This window comes from Polyergus mexicanus, unplaced genomic scaffold (genome assembly GCF_030449975.1).
Source record: "Polyergus mexicanus isolate NDT 795.1 unplaced genomic scaffold, iyPolMexi1.0 SCAF_11, whole genome shotgun sequence".
Taxonomy (NCBI): domain Eukaryota; kingdom Metazoa; phylum Arthropoda; class Insecta; order Hymenoptera; family Formicidae; genus Polyergus; species Polyergus mexicanus.
In genome coordinates, this window is record NW_027223331.1 from 11,180 (window position 1) to 29,487 (window position 18,308).

At 40.0% G+C, this 18,308-nt stretch overlaps 2 protein-coding genes across 10 annotated transcripts in view; one reads left to right on the plus strand and one right to left on the minus strand.

Moving 5' to 3' along the window:
• Positions 1-1,624: 1,624 nt before the first annotated feature.
• LOC138937750 (uncharacterized) lies at positions 1,625-15,151 on the plus strand. Its single transcript, XM_070304314.1, has 10 exons — positions 1,625-2,789; positions 4,636-4,767; positions 5,285-5,495; positions 5,607-6,018; positions 6,361-6,830; positions 6,925-7,250; positions 7,340-7,599; positions 7,767-8,037; positions 8,152-8,337; positions 8,423-15,151. Exons 1-10 carry the CDS (start codon positions 2,568-2,570, stop codon positions 12,707-12,709), a joined length of 6,777 nt encoding a protein of 2,258 aa, XP_070160415.1. The 5' UTR covers positions 1,625-2,567; the 3' UTR covers positions 12,710-15,151.
• A 215-nt stretch (positions 15,152-15,366) lies between these two features.
• The window catches only part of Dh31-r (Diuretic hormone 31 Receptor), a 71,605-nt gene continuing 68,663 nt past the window's right edge, over positions 15,367-18,308 (minus strand). For 4 of the 9 annotated variants that reach the window (XM_070304326.1, XM_070304324.1, XM_070304325.1 and 1 more), the window contains one exon: positions 15,368-17,927. In XM_070304326.1, the coding sequence (XP_070160427.1) occupies positions 17,670-17,927 (258 nt within the window). In that variant the 3' untranslated portion in view covers positions 15,368-17,669. Of the gene's footprint in view, positions 17,947-18,308 lie in introns of all 9 variants that reach the window. The other 5 variants (XM_070304328.1, XM_070304330.1, XM_070304327.1 and 2 more) reach the window with 2 other exon arrangements.

The following is an 18,308-nucleotide window of genomic DNA, read 5'->3' on the forward strand; positions in this document are numbered from 1 at the left end:
GCTTATAATTATGCATTTATGCAAAAGTGTGTGCTCCTCACTTTACACCTGTTCTTCAATAAGTCGTATATCGTTAGTCGTAAGCAAATTGACCAACCACAATCAATTATTCCGAAAATATTCGACTGTGATTGGTTAATTTGCTTACTACTAACGACATACGACTTATTGTAGAATGGGCCTTAGTGGCCGCGGTAGTAGTGGTGGGGGCATAGCCGTGCGCATCCAGTATGGTATATAGTTCAGTGCTGAAAACATCGTCCTGCCATGCAGTCGCACCAAGTCACACGCGATCTTTAATACCACGCAAATATTTATTTCTGTGCTAGATGGTTGAAAATGTTAAGGAGCAGAGAATTAAAATAAATATGAAAAATAGTAAAGTGTATCTTAAAAAACTGTACATCAAACTATGATAATGGTTTTAGAATGGATAGTACATCTGTCACGTAGTCGATGTAGTTAGATAGACAAGGGCTGCGGTCGGGAAGACACTATAAATGCTTCGAAGCGTTTGATTGACCAATCAGGACCAAAAGAGTGAAGATTTATTTATTTTGATTGGTTGATTTAATGCTTCGAAGCATGTCTAGCGTCTTCCCGACCATAGCCAAGAAAAGGCCTGAGGAGTCGATAACTCTCGCAGTCCCATATTTCTGGCCGCCAATCAGCAGAGCCGTGCGCGTTCCGGTATGGTATATAGTTTAGTGGACTTGGGTCATGTCATAGTCCTTAAAGCCCGTACACACAAATTGACATAGCTGCATATGCATAGCATAAGGTCATCTAGACCAATGAGCATGCTAAATAAATCAATATGGCGATTTTATGTTCGATGCTCATTGGTCCAGACGATCTTATGCTATGCATATGCAGCTATGTCAATTTATGTGTGAGGGCCTTTAAAGTAATACGGTGTAAACTAAGATCATGACTACGTTTACATGTCACCCTTAATCGGATTTAATAACATCTTTTTCTAAAACTGGCCAATCACAGTCATTCCATTCTCAGAGGAATAATCGTGATTGGTCAGTTTTAAAACGACGGATGTTATTAAACCCGATTAAGGGTGACGTGTAAATGTAGTCATTGATTTATTGGCTCTAAAAATAAGAACCAATCACATTTGATTGCTACTAAGCGATTTATCCTGCTGAACGTGCCCATTAATTCCGTTTCAATTCCGTTCCTTTTTTTTCGTAGCCATATGAAAGAAAAGTATGGGGCATGCCAGGTTTATCTTCTTGCACATATAACTTTATCACTATATTGTAAATAGTTTTTTTACAAGACGTACATTTTAGGAAGAACAAATTTTCTTTTTTTTTACAATTTTTGAATAATGGTTATTCTTTCTCTCTATCATTTAAAATTGTATAACTTTATTGACTCGATGCACCCCACACCTATACACACGACACACATCACATACGGTGACCAATGATCGATCCGCGCGGACGGCGATGGCCAATCAATGACGCTCTATCGGACCACGTGGATGTGCGTCCGCCTATAAGATAAGCGCGTATCACGTGCACTCGATTTCGCTCCGGTTTTTTCTTTTCTTCGTTACGGGCGGTAACATAATTTCCAGAAACACGCTAACCAATGCGCCGTCTTCGTTGTCGCTATATCCGCAGCAACATTGCACCGCGTTGTAGACGGCTGCACCGGCGGCTACGAAACAAGTGTCTGTATACAAGATGGCGGCACCCGGAGCTTTCACTGTCACGGAGATCGCCAGGAAGCAGCAGCGGGCATCAGATGTGGTGCGGCTGCAACGACGAGTGTGAAGCGAGCGGAGAGAAGCCCTCTCGGTGGTATCTACGGCAACGTGCGCTGTTAGTTACGACGACCTGACAGCGAACTGACCAGTGTGGTGCGGTACATTGTGGTGCGGCAGAGTGCGACGCGTTGTGGTGCGGTGCGGTGCGGTGCAGTGCGGTGCGGTGCGGTGCGGTGCGGTGCGGTGTGGTGCGGTACGGTACGGTACGGTACGGTACACTGTGGTATGGTACAGTGTGGTGCAGCGCACTGTCCGTCCCGGGTAGAGCGATATCGCAGCGAGCCGTGCATCACGGGCGGCGACAGCGGTGGCGTCACGAAAGATGCGGTCCGAGGAGCGGAAGAATAAGCTCGATGCGTAGCCTAGGCCAACAGTGGTTGGTGAGGCAGGCAGGCAGGTAGTCGAGCGAACGTAGGTACGTAGGTAGGTAGCTAGACGAAGACGAAGGGGCAACGAGGTGTGGGCCTTATCGGTGGGAGAGAGAGAGAGAGAAAGAGAGCGAGCGAGCGAGCGAGTGAGCGAGCGAGCTCGGAGTCTGCCAGTTCGTCCCGGGCAGCGGTACGACCGCGAGATTACGTTGTCGTTGTCGTCCATCATACTTTCCATCCATCCGTCCTGCTGGGAGGATAGTGAAACATTGCAACGTTGTGGCGCGTCACTCCCCGTAGTCTCGCCATCGACGCCGACGGCGACACTGTTACAACGGAAACAGGGAGCGTGAAGGAGAAAGAAAGAGACAGCGAGGGACGCGAATTTTGTCGAGAGTGGCGGAATTACGATGGCGACGATATCGACAACGACGACGCCGACATCGACGTCGACATCAACGTTGGCGGCTACAACGAAGGACACGATGGCGATGCCGATAGAGCGAAGAAAATCTTATCATGATCTCTGTCGCCTGTGTGCCTCTTACGACAACGTTAGCATGCACATATTCGGCCAGGAAGGCAGAAACCGGCAGCTCGTTGACAAAATTCAGACATGCCTGCCGTTCAAGGTGAGTATCTTTGTTCGCGATGTTATCCCGTTCCTCATAGAACTCGCTTTTGCTCTACTTTTTTCTCTCTTCTACCTCTCTTGATCTCTTTGTCTCTCGTAGCGTCCCTCATTCTCTCTCTCTCTCTCTCTCTCTCTCTCTCTCGATTTCATTTATGTTTCTGAGTCACTTCCCTCAGCGTTTCGTGGCCCTGCACGACTCGTCCTCGATCTCATTGTTCCGAGACGAAAGAGAGAAAGAGAGAGAGAGAGAAACGAATGGAGAAAAAGAGAGAGATTCACGGACGACTTGTTCGGCATCAACGGGGCGTTACTGGGTGAAGGTTTCCTTCCCACCGCCGCCGTCATCGCCGTCGGCCATCGCATTCCCTCGCTCGCCGAGTAGTGTCCTCGGTGATGAATTCCACCCAGTGGCCATTGCTTATCGAGGACGACGAGGTCGATCCGACGCAAGGAGGGACGCCTCGTCGCACGACGCACCGGCGACATTTTGTTTGTCGCCACGGCAAACATCGTTTACTTGACTCTTCCTCCACGAGACTCCGGCCATAGTCGCAACGTTATCGCTGTCACTGGGTCAACTCATCTCGTAAATTGACTCGCTAACGTATAACGTACGACGCACGTTCCGGTGGATATTCTCGTGCCCTTTGATATTTCCATGATCACGTGTACTATCCCTGTTGCCCGAAAGAGATGCTATCCTCTCTCTAAAGGTTTAATAAAATATCCATCCCTATGCCGTACTGATTTATCGTTTTATTAATTTCATAAGGAACGTTTATTTAAACCCACGTGTCGATAGATGAGAAACTAAAAAGATAAAAGATACTTTATTACGAAACGTGCAATCTTTAAGATGTATTGCTATTATTTTGTGAAATATATAATACATGTGACAAAATACGCAATCTTCTCAAAGATACGTTACTATTATTCTATGAAATATATGACATTAATATATGAATTACCAATTATTTATATTTTCTGTGCAAAGTTTAAATATGCATGCAATATAATTAAAAAAAAGAAAAAAATTGCAAATATTATCGTTGAATCTCTTAGAGATTGATATTTTGTAATAAAAATTTTAATCTTTGCTAAACCAGTTGAGGATTAATAAAAAGCGTTTTGTTTCTCCGATTGACAAGTTTTCGGTAAATTTCTGAAGAGTCTGCTACTTACATCTTAGAATTGCAGATTGTATTCATTGAGATTGATTGTTACGAAATTCTCGTCTGTGACGAATGTAACATGCGACATGCATTTTAATAACGAGATGATAGAGGCGCGAATATTTTACGAGGGATTTACTAGTTTTTAACAACGTAAAAGATAATTGAAATGGCAGTAAATATAATATTAACATCTGTTTACAATAGATTTATTATGATAACGACTCATGATATAAATTAAAATTTTATTTTATTTTAATCCATAATATAGAGAGCCAGGATATATGTTGTAACAACAAAATAATAATATAAAAAGTAATATATAAAAGTAATAAATACAATTATATACAATTTTTTTCCATCATCTGAATATATAATATATTATTGAAGGCATTATTCTAGAATTAACTATGAATGACAAACGATTACGAAACGTTGGTTAAATCAATATGTTAATTAAAGTTAGTTAAATATCTAATTTAATTTTCACATTGTTATTATTGCTGCTATATTATCGAACTATCGATGAATTTAGCGATTATTTCTAATTAAGTATTTGCCAATATACATTGACGAAAGACAGAGGTAGAAATTATATTATTAATCGCGCTATACTAATGTAAAATCGTCGATACATTCTTTATGAAAGCGTCAAAATTTCATGTGTTTCAGATAGAGGAAGATGATCGTTTGCCGAAAGTCCTGTGTTATCGATGCATGTATAATTTGGAAAATTTTTACGACTTCAGAACCGCATGCGTGAACGCATCTGCTTGGTTGGAAAGAAATAGACCCAAGGAAGGCGTAAGTATCCGATGTTGAAACATTCTTAATCTTTGATTTATGCACTTGACAGAAAAATATCGAGTGAATTGAAACATACTCGCGCAATAATATTAAATAATACCAATCGCTATATTTTCTCTTCTCACGTCAGTAATATAATTGGATCTATATTTTAAAAACTTTTTCCAGTTTAAAAATTAGAGTATAAATGATATTTATGTAATCAAATAATCATATTTCTATAGACTGTTATTTTTAATGATTTTCTATACGAGAATTCGAGCAAAAAGTATAATTTCTAGGGATAATTTTCATATCGCACATATCGCTATATCCGATTCAAACGAGAGAGCGGGGAATGTGTCATTAAATATTGTAAATCAGAGATTCATTGTTTATATATATATATATATATATATATATATATATATGTGTGTGTGTGTGTGTGTGTGTGTGTGTGTGTGTGTGTGTGTGTGTGTGTGTGTGTGTGTGTGTGTGTGTAAAAAAAAATACATTGCGTGCATATGTGTCGTAGGTGAACGATGACGGTGCAAATGATAGCGCGCAGTGCAGCGAGATGCATACGGAGCTTCTCAAGGGAAAAGAAAATATGCCAATACTTATCCCGGAGGCACCCGTGGTCAATCCGAACGCCGCATTAGGTACACCACCGAGATTGAATTCAGACGGAGAGGCCGATCCAGAGATCGAAGAGATTCTCGATGCGAGCGAAGGTACGGACGAAGGTATGTGTCCTCCACACTCATCTCGAAAAAAAGTTTCTTTTTCCTTTTTATTTTGTAGTTGTCGTTTTATCTTTAAGTTGTCGCTTACGCATATGTTATTTCGATACAAAGTGCTCGATGATTCGACGGAGGATCGACGGTCGGAATACGAATACGAGATGGACATGGAGACGAATCCTAGCGACTTTTTAGAAATGACGCCGATGGTAACTGAAGAAAACGAGGAGGAATACGGTGCAAATAATACGAGTGCCGCGACTGGTCAACAAGAAGCCGCGACGGTCATTCCACCTACTTCGCAGCAGCACGAGGTCTATGTATGTTCTCTATGCAACAAGGCATTTAGCTCCAAGGGTCATCTATCGTTGCACGCGAGAATTCACGTCGGTGAGGGTGATGTGATCGGTGAAAGGGTTATTACTGACGATCATACTTCGTATCAGCGACCGTATCAATGCGATCTCTGTCATAAGTCGTATTCTACCGCGAAGCATCGCTGGGGACACGTTTCTACGACACATCGGTGAGCGGGAACTTCAACAAACTTATGTAGAGCTATATTTTACATATAAATTAGTCATTGTAATACAATATGAGTCTGCTGATAAGGTACCGTTAACGTTCTTGGTTAAAAATGCTCTACTTAAGGAAAATAAGATGAGTTGTTTTTTTAAGCTAATTTTTCTTTCTTTCTTTTTTCTTTTTTTTTTTTCTTTCAAAGCTAAGAATTTCTCAAGCACCAGATGATCCAGTGCCATTGCATAATTTCTAATAGTTTATTTATATTTCATCATTTTAGTAGCTTAATTTAGGTGGACGTTTTTAACATTCCTAAATTATTAATACTTGGCTCGTTTTGCTTTAGGGGACATCCTGCTGTAACATGTGCGTACTGCTCGCGCATATATTCGACGCGGTACAACCTCGACGAGCATATAAAATCGCGTCACGCCGGTCTACCACCACCCCCGGAATTATCAGTTTCCCTTTCCCGCGCGGAGACTCGTTATCAATGCCAAACGTGTCCGATGATTTATAAAGATTTGGCAGATTTCAACGCGCATCGTCAGATATGCATTGAGGAACAACGCACTGATCTATTGGGGCAAACCGACGCGCAGAACAATAAGAGTTTAGTCGATATGTCCGACATGTCGAGTATTATAGACTCTGACGACGAGAACAAAGACTTTAGGAGTGCCGAGGCTAAACTGGCCAAGAATCCGCAATTGACTATATTGAAACAAGCGTTGACTAAAGGTGACACTTTAAAAAGGATTTACGATGATGATGGTTCAACGTTGAGTTGCAAGGCGAGAAAAATGGTCAAGATAGGTAAAATTTTCAATGATTAAAATTACATATATAGAACGAATGAAAATTTCACATAGGATTACAAAACTACCTAATTTTGGATCGTTATATTTAGAAGGTGAGACGAATCCTGAGATAAAAAGGTGGTATTGCGAATATTGTCCGCAAAGTTTTACATCGGTGGACAATCTAAAGTTGCACGAAGTCAGGCATGATGCCGAGAAACCGTTTATCTGCATACTATGCAAGAAGGATTTCGTTTTGAAATCTTCATTGATAAGGCACATTACGACAATACACGGCATTGATCCTACTCCTATCATTGACAGTGACAAGTGTCTAAAGACATCTGTGATGCCTCAGAATTGGAATCGAATGGATGTCAGCGTTTACGAGCAGAACGATATAAAGGAACCACCAGAATTTTCGTCATCACCCGAGGTAAAATTAAATTTTTATTCCGTTTTTTTATTGTATTAAAGATATGTTACTGTATGATATGTTATATGTATTTGCGTTACGTTAAACAGACAAATTTGGACAATGATGAGAAAGATTTGAAAAACAACCACGAGAATATAGAAATCGAAACAGTATTTATATGTGAGATTTGTACGAGGGACTTTAATGATAGAGCGTCGTTATGGTTACATATGCGTGCAACACATAAGGAACTTGCTGCATATGCCTGTGGAGTATGCTTAAAGATTTGTTCCGATAATACACAACTCCAGAGTCATCTCTACATGTATCACGGAAAATCCAAGCTTTTAATATCGGAACAAAGAAGGTATAAGCTCTTGTATTGTCTACTTTGTTTTTATACAATTCTTATAAATTTGCTTAGATTATAATTTTTCATGCTTTTCTGTCTTATAATATATTAGCTCCAGGACTTTTGTAAAATACACATATATGTATTATATAAAATATAATAAATGTAAAATGCTGATGCAGGTACAGTTGCACAATATGTGGCAGGCAACACGATTCAAGAAAGAAGCTAATAGCTCATGTCTCTATACACAATATCGATTCTGGGTTTGATCCTGCAATTTTTGTACAGTTAAACAGTAATTATTACAACGAGAATTTAAACGGTACCGAAGTAAATGAACAAGTAATGGATTTTGATGGAGAAGACGGCGAGAAAGTCGATTGTTACATTTGTTACAAATCTTTTCCAAACGAGGATCATCTTATACGACATCAGAGAAATGCGCATAAGGTAAAATCAATCGTACAATTAATGTTTTAATGAACGAACTTATAACGGAGCAAATTTGGCGGAGATATTATAATGTTATATAACATAGAGATTAAACGATTTTCCTTGTTGCAGTCCGAACAAATAATTCCATTAGGAGACGCCGCCGGAAGTGGAAACGCTCCGAATATCAACGGCAACGGTAATAGGGCACAGTATCATTTGTTTTTTGTTTGTGAAATTTGCGGTAGTTCTCATTCGAGTAAATGGGAACGTTGGTTGCATATCAACAATATGCATAGTAACGAATCTTCCATCAAGGTGAGTTCGAAAGATAGATGGATTTTTATCGTGTGTTTTTCTGTCTTTATTATCCTTATTCAGATCTAATTATTTATCGTTTTAGTGCGAATGGGAAAACTGTGGAAAAATATTCGCCACAAAATCACTGCGCAATGATCATCTCCAGCATCATTTGATCCAAGGCCCGTCGCCGAATACGTGCGAGATATGCGGTAAATTATGGCCTACTCGTGTCGATTACTGGAAACACGTGATGGGTGTTCACGCGGACACGGTACCCCTGATCTGCGGCGTTTGTCTGAAAGTGTTTTCCGACGTGGTGCAGTTAAGTGCCCACGTAAAGGCGAAACATTGGCCACTGACCAATGGTGATTTCAGCTGTGATATTTGCGGTAGGCCATATTCCAATAAATCCAAGATGTCCCGGCATAGAAAGATCCACGGTTTGGAAATGACAGCGGCGGTGGCTGCGGATGTCTCATGTGATAATAGCAACCACAATGACACAACCAACGAATTGGTGAAACTCGAGCACGGCAATAACAGGGCCGTAGATTTCAAATTAAAATGCGAACAATGCCCCGAGCACAAGTTCACGACTCTGGATATTTTACGCAATCATCGTCGGGTAATGCACAATCTCTTTCCGTGCGACCTATGCGTTAAGTACTATGGTAGGACATCGCATTTATGGAAACACGTGAACAGAGTACACAAGGGTCACGCGGATGTGACTTGTCCATACTGCGCGAAAACGAGCGCGTCGAGGGATCATCTCGCGGCGCACATCGCGAAGATTCACAGATACGTGCCCACGATGGGTGGCAAGGATAATCAGAACTGTATTGTTTCCAAGTCCTTGAATATGGAAGATGGTGTCCTGCATTACTGCGAGAAGTGTAACAAGGGATTTCATAAGCGCTATCTACTCCGACGTCATATGAAGGGCTGTCAAAACTACCGTAAGGATCCTGGAGCACTATTGACCCGCTGCCGAGCCTGCGAGAGGATATTCAAGGATCGTGCAAGTCTACAAAAGCACATCGAAAATCACCACAGCACATATACCTGCCATTTGTGTAACGAGACCATTACGTCCAAACTGGGCATCATGACGCACAATCGCGTCAATCATATGGATCACCCAGATTTGACATGCGATCATCCGAGCTGTAAAAAGCTTTTTCGCACCAAGGAGGATCTCGAGTCTCATCGAAAGGATCACAAATATCACAGCAATCCGAATGTCTGCGATTTCTGCGGTGACACCGTGGAGAATAAATTAAAATTAAAGATGCACGTGCTATCGTTACATCGGAACGAGATCGGTGTGTCCTGCGGCGTTTGTCTCATTCCTATGAAGGATCCGAAAGATTTGAAGAAACACGTCGAAGCGGAACACAGTAGCGTTCTTTCCAATCCGAATACATGTCAGGTATGTGGCAAGCAGTATGCATCCAAGTGGAAGGCTTTTGACCACACGAAAAAGTGTCATGGAAAAGTTTTCCTCACGTGCAAACAATGTTTAGCAGTTTTCACGGATGAGAACGCTATACGCGATCACTACGAACATGTACATAACGTTCCAAAGGATCAATTAGCCGTTTTCGAATATAGAATGGACATCGGTGCGAAGAGGGAAGATTACGAGACGCCTGATATTATCGTGAAAGAAGAACCGGACGATCTTGAATTCGACGAGATGTGCGATGAAAGTTCGAGCGATTCCCGCAAACGCAGACGATCGCCGAACGATACGTACGATTGTGAAATGTGTCCCGAGATCTTTCTCAATTCGGATACACTTGCCAAACATTATCAGAACGTTCACAACACCGATCCCGTCCGTATGTTTAAAAAGTTTAAGAAGAACAACGGCGATGGTAAACGTAGAATGAGAAACAGAAACAATTACGAATGCAAGAATTGCAAAAAGCAGTTCTCCACTAAGACCTTATTTTGGAATCACATCAATGCGTGCACGCGACGAAACTCGGTATGCAGATTTGATGTCCCAAATAATATCTCGACATCGATTTTGGAGTCGCACTTGAAGAATAATAATCAGATTCAGCGAGAAGAACCAGTATCGCTAATGAACGAATCCAATTTGAACATTCCCGATTTTAATCTGTTCGAGGACATCAATTTACAATTGTCAGCCCAGAAACCGGTGCCGAATCTCATGCCGTTGTCGCAGGTAAAATCGACAGGTAATGGCAAATGCTCGCGCAAAGACTCGCGCAAGGTGTACGACGAATCGACCAATACTGAGTGCACATGCGAGGTCTGCGGCAAACAGTGGCCCGCTAAAAAGCACTTGTGGCAACACTTGATTCGCTTTCATCGTGCCGAAGCCGCCGTTACCTGTGGTGTATGCTTGAAACTATGCAAATCCTATCAAGACCTAGCCGATCACCTGAAGGCGGAGCACGCCCCTGTTTTATCGCCGGAGGGCAACAATTTCACGTGCAAGACATGCGGCAGATATCACAATGCGAGAAGTAAACTGCTGCTACATATGAGCATCCATATCGGATACTTTCGATGCGAGAAATGTCAGCAGGGTTTCGCGAGTGAAGAGAAACTCGGCGAGCACGCGACGAACTGCAACGGCAAGTCGGAATTTGAGAATCATGCAGTAACGGCGGATATCGAAGATAACGCGAAAAACGACAATGATGAAAAGGGCAGTTTAATCGCTGACGAAACGTCGGTCATCGAAGAGGAAGTTGAAGAAGCTGATTTCGAATCGGAAGGCGAGGGTAGTAGAGACATCCAAAATGAAGAAAACAATAGCGAAGAAGACAATTCGGATGGCGATGACTCGGATAGCGATAGCAATAGCAGTTCGAGTGAGAATGAAGGCCAAGAAGAAGAAGAAGAAGAAGAAGAAGAAGAAGAAGAAGAAGAAGGGGAGGAAGAGGAAGAGGAAGGGGAAGAGGAAGAGGAGAACGAAAACGAAAATGAGTCTGATACAAGGACTGAGCCGGACACAAGAACCTCGAGCAGGGCGAGCGGTGACAGTGAGTCGTGTAATTCCGAAAGCGATGAATCGGATGTGGACGAAGCAGGAATGCGCGCGATGCAGAAGAAAGCGCCGCGATTGAACGATATCAATAGGTTCAGGATACACGGCGAAGAGAATTCGCCGGTGACGGGAAAGTACATCGAGGATCAAAACGCCGCTTCCGTTATCGCAGCGACTGGTGGAGACCGAATTAAACAGAGTACCTTGAATAATCTATTGATTCCCAGTGCATCTGCGAACGTAGACAAATTTAAGGTATTGCGTCTCCAGGAATCCAGTGCAGCTACGGTGAGTGAGGTAGACTTCTCTAATGATAACGAAAATGATAATGAAGAAGATGAAAACGACGAACAAAAAGAGGGAGATGATGGTGAAGATGAAAGCGAAGTTCAAGGTCAAGGTCAGGGTGAGGGTGAGGGTGAGGGTGAGGGTGAGGGTGAAGGTGAGAGTGAGAGTGAGAGTGAGGGTGAAGATGAAGATGAAGATGAAGATGAAGATGAAAGTGAAGGTGAGGGTACCAGCGAAGCCGAGGCTGAGAGTGGAGGGACTGAAGGTGAAGACAACGCTGAAGGTGACGGGGATGAAGAGGAAGAGGAGGAAAATGATGAGGATGACGACGACGACGGACCGCCTGTGTTAAGTCCGATAATGCCTTTGTTACCTGAAAACGAATCCGAGGAACACAGCAATACGATGGATCGTACAAGGCATAAGCTTAGTCCGATGGTATCGCTGAATATGGACAAATTAATGGAGGAATGTGAAATAACGGAGATCAAAACTGATACAGAGAATACAGTGGTACTGTCGAACGCCTCCAATTTCTTCGCGGCTAATAACAACGATTTACCCGTGACATGGGACGAGGATGAGGAACGCGATTGTAATTCCGATATCGCAGATAGAGATGTGATGGTAATGAAGAACGAGGAGTTTGATAAGGAGTATACGAAGAGGAATATCAACGATTTGGAAGGCGACGACTATGAGGAGGATTCCACGAACGAAAATGTGATGGATGATAGAGGTGGTGGTGGTGGAGATCAAGTGCACGCGATACATAGTCTAGACGGGACAGTGTTAATGATGACTAATGATGCGGAAGGTAATCCGATTTTGATAGAGCATAACGTGTTAGATATCGATAACGAGGATTCTAACGCTGAGGTGGCGCAGTATATTTATCCAGATAATGCTTACGAGATCGAGCAAGAGGACGAGGAAGATTTTGCGACTCGAAACGAAACCGACGTCATGCAGGATGAGATACAAGGTATGTCCTACATTCAGGATATGTCAGAGAACGACAATAGCACGGTAGATGATGTAGAAGGGGACAGTAATGACGCCCAGAAATAGGATAGGACACGAGTGCCAAAACGAGGAGAGATATATATCTAGAATGTAATAATTATAATTCTGTAATAAAGTGTAAGATATAATTAATGCAACCTTGGGACTGATCGAGACACTTGAGAAAAATACGTCATATGTACCTTGAAAAACGAAATAATATTGTATAGTAGAGTAAGCGAAAAGTAGTTTGTAGCTTCGGAGGATTTTTGATAGAGTAAGCGTAAAAGAGATTACGATTTTCACAAAAATATGTTTCGTTTTTATCGATCTGCTAGAAGTGCACCGTGTAAAACGACTTGCGAAACGTTACAAGCTTCCGAAAAAAAAGAAAAAATATATATTGCTAATCGTTTCACAGAATACGATTTTGAATTATAAATAAATATATATCGCGTTACATATAGATTACTGAAAGCTACAATTTACAATATCTTTTTTTATGTTCCCGACATTATATACGTCAATAAAGCACTTTTTTGACAATAATGCATTGCGACTATGGCCCACGCGCGAAATGCCATTCGTTAGACAGTAGAATGCGAATTAACGAGTTTAACGAATCGTGTCACGTTTTTGAGAGACAAGATTAAAGCAAACCACGTGTCCATACAAATTCAAATCCTTTCCTTTCCTTTCTTATCGTGTCATAGTTTCTCTCATGCGGACGACTACTTTAATTGCCTAGAGCCCGTGTAGCAAGAATAAAAAATCATGACAATTATATTATTATGAGGAAATGTAATTGTTACACATCATTGTTATGCAAGGTACACGTCGAAAGACATTAGATAAAAACGCGTTAGTTTTTGACGCCGTCATTTGTACGCACTCGAGTAATTTCTTTCATTAAAATATTTTGAATTAGTTTTCTGTGTTTTTCAGCGTAAATTCGTTTTAGCACGAATGATCATGAAACTATACCGAAACACATAAAAACCATCGAACTATGTCCATAAATGAAGTCGAATATACTATAATGGAAGCAACAAGTATCATCCATATTTCGAAAGAGATATTTAAATATTTCCTATCAGAATTCTTTTTTTAGCATAAATATGAAAAGAAGCGAAAATCGTGCACCTTCGCTATATTTTTATGGAAAAGTGATATAGAAAGAAATAAAGGGGTTTATGTAAATAATAGCTTTAAACGATCAATCTGTATAGTTATGTAATGCGAGTGTGTTTGTACGTATGCATGGATGAGCGTATGCATGTACATCATATGAAAGAGATTCAAGACTCAAATATGTTAAAAAGAAGAAAGGGAGTGTACCTCAATTACAAATATCAACGATTAATCGAGATTTGAGCGAGAGAATTGTCGCTTTGTATTATATTAATTTAATCGTCTTGCAAATCTTCACTATTTAGTTAGAATGAAATTAGAGAGAAAGAGGAAAAGAACAGTAAAATATCGTTGTGTGTTACGTTTGGATTGAGTGAGAGATTGAAGATATTGCAGATTTTTATGGGTGCGCATAACGACGAAAAGTTAGAAACGAGCGTCATGTGGCAGACGACGGTTTTTTTTTTTTTTTTTTTTTTTTTTTTTTTTGGTCGTCCATTTCTCCAATAACATATATCAACGAGAGAGATCTCCTTTTTTTCTTATTATTTATTATATCCATTCCAAAGTAATTTTTAAGGTACGTTAGACTTCCACGAAAGAGATAATTATATTATAATTATTTTGCCGTGCGTATTACGCGATATACGATCGATTTGTTCGATGTTTTAAAGGAGAGGAATTGAAGTTGTAATGCCGATAGTTATTTAAAAAAGAGAACGGCTTTCACATATTGTAAAAATATAAAAATTTATTTTCTTATATTGTGAATTTTAAATATACAATGTCCCAGTCTTTTGTTCTCGAACGTTTAAAAAATCACGCTTTTTTTTATTTTTATTTATTGCTAAGATTTATAAGTTAAGGTACATTAAATGTGATGAATGTTGAAATTTAATTTCACATATATAGATCGATTATTGAAAACGTCATAAGAAACATAAAAATGTCTCGTCTTGTAAGTATGTTTTACACTCGATCAATCGTATTTGAACTTGTCTTATACAATCATGCACTGAAAATCGTTCTATCTGAATGGACCTTTAATTGCGACGAAAGAATTAACGAGGCGGAAATGAGATCGATGTTCTAAAAGCACACGTAAATTAGCCGAACATCATTGCCAAAATTTTTCCTCGCTCTGCAGCGAACTGATCACGAATCGTATGTGTGTATTGTGTAATACGGACATGCGAGAACAAATTACATGTATAATTTATCATAAATTATCATTCTTCTAGATTTGTTCATAACCTCTGATTACAATAATTATTCTTCACGTGTTTTTGCAGAATGACTTTCTTATTTTATCCCTTCCTGTAAGAGTATGTTACGTATATGTATGTATTGTAGAAAGTCATACACATGTCATACACAGATAGCTCTTATCACATTGTTCTTTGTAAGTAAGTGATAGAGATTAGAATTTATTTTTCTCTTCAAGATTGTTAAAAAAGAAAATATATAATTATTCAAAAAGATTTTTATAAATTATGCTTTCGATGTATAATAATAATAATAATAATAATAATAATAATAATAATGATAATGATAATAATAATATGTCGCTATGCCAATGTCGAATTAAGATTTATCCTGAAATTTTTTAATAGTCGTATTTCAAAATTTTTTCATCTGCAAAGACTTAAAAAAAATGGGATAAAAAATATTTATCCTATTAATACATCATTGCAAATTCACCAAAGCATTTGTTAGATTTAAAAAGACAATAAACAACCTGTTACAAGAAAAAAAAATTTTAACCTACATTACACGAAGGAATTACGCTTAATTTCTTATCTCTAGTGTTATAATTCAATATAGCTGCAACGAGAGACCTGGTTCAGAGGCCCTACAGGTCGGAAACATGCGTCTAATTCAACCGTTCTTGTAGCAGCGATATCAGAAGCGAGGAAATTATGAGGCATGCCTTTCAAACGAATTTCGTAGCTTACATCTACAAACGATTTTTCGTTGATGAAACTGCTACAATTTGATAAAGCAAGCCTACGAAGCGCGCGAGTAACTTTGCAATTTATTCGAGATATCTCTCAGATGCTTCTCGGTTGAGTAAGAAATCTCTTACTTATAGAAAGAACATATAAATATTTCCCCATTAGAGCTTTTTAATACTCTCGATATTTTTTAAAATACTTTTATTATTACAAGTATTTAAACTGTCTTCATGGAAGGATGTAATGAATAATGTTGCAATTCTAAAATCCAGTTAGCTTTATTTATTTCTGTCTGCCCTTTTCCGCAAAATATATTGAATCCTCTAAATACATTTCTCGAGATTCGATCCGCTTACGGAAGTATGAATTTTTTGCACGACCATCAAGATAACACTATATGTACATAATATTCACATTTTAATTCATATAGAGCTGTTTATACAATTGACACGTTACATAAAATTTCGTACACGAGAAATTGTTACGTGCTCATGTACGGGGGAAACAAGGGAGATTCTTTGGCCAATGTCACACAAAAAAATATCACTTCTGCCAACGACTCAAAAAAGTCCGAATATCCGAATCCCAAACATTGATCTTCAAGTACCTAAATTTCTCTTTCGAAATTGAATTAGATTCTTGAAATTTTTAAGACAATCGCCTTAGGTAAGTATTCTGCTTACAAGCGCCTTAAAGAATACTTTAAGGAATACTTTCCCTCTTTGCCATAAATTTGCAAATCCATCCTTGGAAAATTTGATTCGTTCTACTTGTGACTTTTACAGCTTTGCATTTTCTCTATTCTATGATATAGTTAAAAGACTAGTATCGTATCGACATTTATTTTACCTAAAGCTTTTAATGATTGCAGTTCTTCAATTATGATTGCGTCGCGAAAATGAGTATACAATTGATCGGTATATCTATTATATAATGTTTCGCATTAAAGTAAACATGCAAATAAATTGTTACTCGAACTTTAGGACGAAACGATTGGCAAGAAATGTTAATGCTAACTAATTGCTTTTATAAACATTGCGAACGAATAAGTAACAGTAAATTCTTGGCTATATTCGAGAGTATAAAAAACGACGATAAGTCATTACTGATATGATTTCTTCTTTTCATCCAAGTAGGGGCCTCACTTTTGTTCATTGTCACTTTACGCAAGATTTATTGCGCAGACAGGATTTACATGTATCGCAATTCCGCAGCGGTTCATGTTTTAATACACGCACACACACACACACACTAATATACATAAAGTAGACAAAAATCAAATCTCTCTGAAATTTGTGCTTATCACATTCCCACGCGAGTTCATTAATCTTTTTTTCAGAAACAAATCTTCGGTCTTTAGGCCTTCTTAGCAAACTCCGAAAGTTAAACTTCTCTTTCAAGGATAAAACATGCCTTTCTACATCTTCCCTTAGCTCTGGTATATTTGAACGGATAGAGATTAACGGAATAATGATGCGAGTCTCACATTTATATAAAATCTCGTTTTAAAAAAATACTTGGAGAAAAAATCCTGAAAATACTCGATGTGAACTCAATTGCCACTTTGTTATCCTATTTGTCTTTCTACAATTACCCCTCCCCTCCCCCCGCCCTCCCCCTTTCCTAATCTATCAAAGAGAGCCCAAGAGAATCCCGAGAAAAGCAGAGAATTTAAATGATTATATCATGCGCGCAAATAAATATAAAAATACGTCGTATATGTAATTTGCATAAAATTTAATATTAATATCTTTTTTTTTTTTTATGACTCGTATCACTATTCGCGAAACAACTCGGCAAAACAAATCGACGAGGCGACCGATCGCGTCAATTCTAGTCTTCATCGTCTCCTTGACGAAGAAGATCGGTTCGGGGAAGAGATTTTCTCTACGTGTGGTCCCGTACATGCGCATCGTTTACTTGTCTACTAGATTCGATCATCAACACTGCGTTTGATCGCATTCGTCGTGGGAAGAATCGCCGTCATCATCGCCGTCGCCACGTTTGATAAGCACCCGCGCGTGATTGTTGTTGCCGTGATTATCGGGGCGACCGCCCGCAGTAATCATCTGTATAGTCTGCTGCGGCTGCTGCAGCTGTTGAGCCTCGCCTGCCACCGGTCGCCTGCAATCGGCATCCCCTGGCACCATCGCCGACGCCGGTTGATAGTCACACCTTCTCCTCTCCCGCCATCGGACCTGCGGTCGAGCGGATAAACTGAAACAGTCAACGTTCCACAATGGACTCGACTCGGAGCACGCTGCTGTCACTGGCACGATACGGACGGATCATATATACGTGTAATCTCTTTTCTTTTCCTTTTTTTTTTTTTTTTTCGCGTTACGTCTATCCCTGACGTTTCTCTCGCCGTCGACGGCACAGTGATTAGTGATGCATCGCTGCGGCATCGTTAAAACGGTTCCACATCCTTACCCCGTAGGGATGTTAGTGCGCGGGTAGGTTAGTCGGAGAGGTATGTGCGTGTGTGGATATACGTTAGTCCGCATCGCGCCATTGACGAGTCGTGCATACAGGAATTTCAATTCAGGGGTGGGAATGTTACTCTCATGCATCGAGCG